Source organism: Hibiscus syriacus, unplaced genomic scaffold, assembly GCF_006381635.1.
Source record: "Hibiscus syriacus cultivar Baekdansim isolate YM2019G1 unplaced genomic scaffold, ASM638163v2 tig00111848_pilon, whole genome shotgun sequence".
Lineage (NCBI taxonomy): Eukaryota > Viridiplantae > Streptophyta > Magnoliopsida > Malvales > Malvaceae > Hibiscus > Hibiscus syriacus.
The window spans coordinates 2,343,341-2,349,698 of NW_024063201.1; the positions used below are offsets into that span (position 1 = coordinate 2,343,341).

The 6,358-nt window shown below is 35.7% G+C and overlaps 1 protein-coding gene across 2 annotated transcripts; it reads left to right on the forward strand.

Moving 5' to 3' along the window:
• The first annotated feature begins 4,426 nt into the window (after nt 1-4,426).
• Nucleotides 4,427-6,043, forward strand: LOC120172355 (isoflavone reductase homolog). 2 transcript variants are annotated; one of them, XM_039179830.1, is made up of 4 exons: nt 4,427-4,795; nt 4,909-5,149; nt 5,225-5,428; nt 5,853-6,043. In XM_039179830.1, the coding sequence occupies exons 1-4, from the start codon at nt 4,466-4,468 to the stop codon at nt 6,011-6,013; spliced, it is 936 nt and encodes a 311-aa protein (XP_039035761.1). In that variant the 5' UTR covers nt 4,427-4,465; the 3' UTR covers nt 6,014-6,043. The 2 variants fall into 2 exon arrangements, with proteins under 2 accessions (XP_039035761.1, XP_039035762.1); XM_039179831.1 differs by having other exon boundaries at nt 5,225-5,474; nt 5,830-5,955.
• The last annotated feature ends 315 nt before the right edge of the window (nt 6,044-6,358 follow it).

Genomic DNA, 6,358 nt, shown 5'->3' on the forward strand with positions numbered 1-6,358 from the left:
GTTGCGATTTTCATTTCGCATTGCGATTTTCATTTCGCATTGCGATTCTCTCGTTGCGATTTTCATTTCGCATTGCGATTTTCATTTCGCATTGCGATTCTCTCGTTGCGATTTCATTTCCGCATTGCGATTTTCATGTTGGGATTTTCATTTCGCATTGCGATTCTCTCGTTGCGATTGTAATTTCCGTGTTGCGATAGTCAAATGCATGCCTAATAGTGATAACAACTGAATAACAAGAGTTGGTTAAGTCAAAATGGTTGGCCTGAGTCATTAATTCAACTGAAAATGTTAAAAGTTCACACATAAAATCCACATAATACAACGTTTGCATTTAAAAATCACCTAAGTTAACAGTCCCAAAAGGTGAAGCCAATTGTGATTGGGATTTTAAAGATGATTGCCTTTTGCTTGACACCATATGAGCTTTGGATTTTGATGAGGATCCATATTTTGGTAGAGGAAAAGATGATTTTGATGGCACTGGTGATCCACATGTCAACCTTGTATGACCACTTTCCTTGCACCGACTACATGTCGATCTCTTCTTCTCTTCACCCTTAGACGGTATACGATCGTGACTTTTTGGTCGGCCAGGTAGCCTTCTGTCCATGGCTGGTGGCAAAACTGTTTGTAAGTCATCTGGTATGTCCCACTCAGAAGGATGTGGAATAGGGTAGACAATCTCGGCATAAGTCTGTCGATAAACTTCTGTAGTGTAGCAATCCATAGCGTATGCGCTTGAATCATCTTGGTTTAAATGAAGAGCAACTTTTATAACATGGCCACACGGATAACCAGATGTTTGCCATTTCATACAACTACACGTCTTTGCATTTGGATCGACTAGCCCATTTAAGTTATTATCCAGTACTTGAAACAAAGTGTTTGAACATGGTTCAACTCTCCATGACGTTGACTTCACAACACGTTTCGTTATCTTTTTTCAGTCCATGGTGTAACACGATGTTCCAATGTTCCTGTAAATTTAAATAAACAATACTTAGTAAAATATATAAATATGATAAGTTACGAATTCAAAGAAATAATACCTGCATGGTTTCTTTTCTTGTAGTACCACTGTTGAATAGAGGCTCGAAAAAACTCTATTAACATAGTAATGGGTAATTTCCGGGAATGACGACTTAGAGCGTTGATTGATTCTGCACTATTAGACGTCATGAAACCATATCTTGCTCCAAGTTGATGTACTCTTGACCATCTTTCAAACCCGACATCTTCTAGTGTTTGAGCACACTGAGGCAAAACACGTCTTAAACAATTTATATGCTTATTGAAATCCACTTCCCGATAAGCTTTTACAGCCTTCCAGTATGTCCATTTGTGCTTTTTTATACCAGCAGACCTTGATTTTAGATTTCTATACAAATGAACACCACAAAGTCCATGAAAAGCATATGGGAAACACATTCTAACAACATTGTCAATTGAGTTTGCCCTATCGGATATGATTGTCAGATTGCTAATAGGACCTATGCAATCCCTAAGATGCCCCATAAACCATGTCCATGAATCAGAGGTTTCAGATTTGCCAACCCCGTAAGCTATTGGCAATATTCCATTGTTAGCATCCATGGCTACTGCTAATAAGTTTACTCCAAGGTATCGACCTTTCAAATGTGCTCCGTCAACTATAATAACTGGGCGCATGCAAGTAATAAACGAACGAATCTACAAAATAATATACACAAGAAATATAATCATTTAAATGTGAAATGCATGTAACTAACAAAAATGAGTCAACAAAATTATATTGATTTACTAACCGTAGCACCAATGGCGATAAACAGCAACTCAAAGCGTCCATCTCTATCTGTTTTGATATGAGTTACCGACCCAGGATTTTTCAGCTTTAAATTGTGACAATAAGCCGGCAGTTGGGCAAACGATGCTTCTGGCGACCCCCTCAATAATTCCAAGGCATAACATTTGGCTCTCCAAGCTTGAGAATATGATATACTAATCTTGAACCGAGCATTCATGTCAGTCATAATTTCATGTCCCCGATATACCCTGCCATTCAAAAACATTAACTCAGCCAGAAAACCACCCAACACCTTTTGTTTGCCTGTCTATGGTGAGGAAAAACTTGGGTTCTTGAACATGTATGTTTATCAATAAAAGTCCTAACTTGAAACATTTTGCAATCTTTTATTCTCTTTGCAATCATACGCCACATACAGTTTTTGTCAATCATACACCTTGTTTCGAAACGATCTTTGCTTGATTTGTTAACTTTTAGTTGATAGCCATCTTCCACACATTTCGTATATAAAGCTATCTTCAAGTCTTCCTTTGTATCAAAACAATCATCTTTCTTGATACGAATAACTTTTGTGTAACAATCAACTGCTTTCTTTATCAACTCTTCTTCCGGTATCTGAAGTAATTCTGGCATATTCCAGTTATACGCCCGTGGCATTTTCTTTTCTTCGGGGACTTTTCTTCTTCTTTTCTTCTTCAGGATTATATGAATTACAGAATGGATGTTCAACATGTTCATTCACAGTCGTAACTTCCTCCTCATTATCATCAACAATACATTCTTCGGCAACGGCTGTTTCATCATCAAAATTCGGGTATTGACCAATATCAATATCATTACACGCATGGTCTGTTTCTTCTTCTGAAACATCATCAAAATCCGTGTATTGACCAATATCAAAGTCCGGATATTGACCAAGACCAAATTTCGAATACTGACTAGTACTCACAATTTTTTCTGTTGGCTCATCATCGTCTAACTGGTCAATACGAAAACTGGAATTTGGTGCTGAAAGTTGATTGGATTTGGATTAGAGAAAGGTTGTGGGTTTTGAGAAAAACTTAGTTGATTACTACCCGCTACTGACCCAACAATACTACTTCTAGGTTCAACAACATACAATGTAACATCATCTTGTGAAACACTAATGTAAGCAATGAATCGTTCAACATCTTCATTGTCGGTTAACAAATAAACTTTACCATTTCTCTGATAAGATAGCCTAAATCCACTTAGGGGCTCTAAATTCAATTTATTTGAAACACGAAGCATTAGAGTTTCATAAGTTAACTTTTGTAAAGACAATTTTAGTTGAAGATTCATGGGTAAAGGCATATATTGTAAAACACCATGAACATTATCCCATGACCCTCCAAAACACAAATCTATCCAAACATGATCAACATTAGATGATTTCATGGTTGTAAATTAATTTACTAAACAGACGAGCTGCGAAACTAAAACCTGTTGCCGGATTGGGAAGGATGTCGTTGGATATAGGAACGGATGTCGCCGGAGAGAGTGATAGATGGAGATGGAATGAGTTGCGATTTAGGGATTTAGTTTATGATTTCAGTGTTATATACCCAAAATTTCAGTGTTGTGATTTACAGATTCTCGTTGCGATTTACGGATTATCGTTGCGATTTACAGATTCTCGTTGCGATTTACGGATTATCGTTGCGATTTACGGATACGCGTTGCGATATACGGATACGCATTGCGATTTACCCATACGCGTTGCGATTTACGGATACACGTTGCGATTTACGGATACGCGTTGCGATTTATGTGTTCGCGTTGCGATTTTAATATTCGCGTTGCGATTTTGGAAAATCGCAATGCGAATTTGTACTATCGCATTGCGATTTTCAAGAATCGCGTTGCGATTTTGGAAACTGATTTGCGATTCTGGGGATCGCATTGCGATTTTTATTTCGCGTTGCGATTTTGTTGGTCATTTTGGCAAATCCAAAAAAAGTTGGTTAAAATCGTATATTATAACTTTTTTTTGGTCACTGAGGCGATTTTCTCTTATTTAAAACAATATGATAAAAATTTATTCTAATTTAAATGACTTTCCTTAATAATATATGATATAAATATATATTTTTTTCATATTTTTCACGTGTAAGTAAGATTTGTAATGTTATTTAAAAAATTAAATATTATCTAAAATTGTACTTCCTCGGTCCTATTTATATTGTTCATTGTTTACTTTTAACGTAATTTTAGGAAGAAAAAATATGTTTAAGAAACATGTTGTAAAAAATTAAAATGACAATTTTATTTTGAAAAGTTACGTTTTATTTTGTTGGAAACTAAGGTAGGGAAATATGTCTAATAAAAGTTAATTTTTCAAAGATATAATTTAAATGAGACAATTTTAAAACATAAAAGGATAAATTTAATGGGATTGAGGGGGTAAAATATATTTATAATGTTATTTTTAAAGATGAGATTTTCATAATAAAATATGTTGATGAGAGTATAAAAGAGTAGATGAATTAATTAGAAGAAAAGAGTTTAAAAAAATCCAATTGAATTACTAAAAACCCAGTTGGGTATATTTTTCTTCATCTTCATGGATATGGGTAAAGCCTACCCATTTCCTTATATATACATCAGTTTATAGTTGGGTTTTTGTTATGTTTAGAAAGCTATAAGAGCAAAATATAAATGGGGAAGAGTAAAGTTCTAGTGGTGGGGGGAACTGGTTATATCGGGCGGAGGATTGTGAAGGCGAGCTTGGCCGAGGGTCATGAAACCTATGTCCTTCAACGCCCGGAGATCGGGCTCGATATCGAAAAGCTGGAAACCTTATTGTCATTCAAGAGGCAAGGGGCTCATCTAATTGAGGGATCTTTTAATGATCATAAAAGATTGGTAGAGGCTGTTAAACAAGTGGATGTTGTTATTTGCACCATGTCTGGTGTGCATTTCCGCAGTCACAATCTTCTGTTGCAGCTCAAGCTTGTGGACGCCATCAAAGAAGCTGGGAATGTTAAGGTACATACAAGACTTTCTCTTCTCTTACATCATCCACTCAACATTATCGATATATAAATCTAAATAACATTAAAACCACATGCTGATTTCTCAAAATTTGTGGGGTGGTACAGCGATTTTTTCCTTCAGAGTTTGGTATGGATCCCTCGCGGATGGGACATGCACTGGAGCCAGGAAGAGTATCATTTGATGAGAAGATGGCAGTGAGAAAGGCAATTGAAGATGCCAACATCCCCTTCACCTACGTTGTTGCCAACTGCTTTGCTGGTTACTTTGTTGGCAATCTTTCCCAGCTCGAAAGGCTCACTCCTCCTAAAGACAAGGTTTTTCTTTATGGTGACGGAAATGTTAAAGGTATATTAATTAGTCCCTCTTAATTTAGACAGTTCTTGGTTAATTTGTTGATGATCATCATATGTATGTATGCAGCGGTTTACATGGACGAAAACGACGTCGCCACATACACCATCAAAGCAATAGATGATCCCAGAACATTGAATAAAACATTGTACATAAGGCCACCAGATAACATTCTCGCTCAATCACAGCTTATCCAGAAATGGGAGACCCTTACTGGGAGGAAACTGCAAAAAATCAGCATTTCTGCAGATGATTTCCTAGCCTCCATGAAAGGTAAGGAATATGTATGTATGTATGTATGTATGTATGTATGTATGTATGTATGTATGTATGTATGTATGTATGTATGTATGTATGTATGTATGTATGTATGTATGTATGTATGTATGTATGTATGTATGTATGTATGTATGTATGTATGTATGTATGTATGTATGTATGTATGTATGTATGTATGTATGTATGTATGTATGTATGTATGTATGTATGTATGTATGTATGTATGTATGTATGTATGTATGTATGTATGTATGTATGTATGTATGTATGTATGTATGTATGTATGTATGTATGTATGTATGTATGTATGTATGTATGTATGTATGTATGTATGTATGTATGTATGTATGTATGTATGTATGTATGTATGTATGTATGTATGTATGTATTGATGGATGAAATGGATGGATGCATGCAGGGCTGGACTTGGCAGGGCAGGTGGGGGTAGGGCATTTCTACCACATATTCTACGAAGGATGCTTAACAAACTTTGAAATAGGAGGAGGTGAAGAAGCGTCACAGCTTTATCCCCAAGTGGAGTACACCCGCATGGAGGATTACTTGAAAATTTATGTATAAATTATGTGATATAAATATTTCTCACCAAACTACGAAAGGGATTTACCCGATCGTTGAGCACAATTTCCCTTTCTTATTTAGATCAACTATTTTCAATGTCCATCTTGTTTCTATGTTATAAGTGCATCATTTGTGTTTTCATCATGTTGTTTTGGTTATTAATTCAAATCAAAGAGCAATTAATTGATTTTATATTTTTTGCAGTCACCACCAACCATTTAGATTTGATATGGTCGGATACATAAAATTATCTTCTTACCAACTACTACTTATCAGAGATTCATTTAAAAGGGTTCATGAGTTGATTACATACTCTTTTTATACCAACAATGTTACAAGTTATCT

Bases quoted from the DNA above. Each gene is read 5' to 3' on its own strand.
- LOC120172355 (XM_039179830.1), top strand. From the start codon at position 4,466: ATGGGGAAGAGTAAAGTTCTAGTGGTGGGGGGAACTGGTTATATCGGG. The intron at 5,150-5,224 runs GTATATTAATTA...GTATGTATGCAG, and splicing joins TGGTGACGGAAATGTTAAAG to CGGTTTACATGGACGAAAAC. The intron at 5,429-5,852 runs GTAAGGAATATG...GGATGCATGCAG, and splicing joins TTTCCTAGCCTCCATGAAAG to GGCTGGACTTGGCAGGGCAG.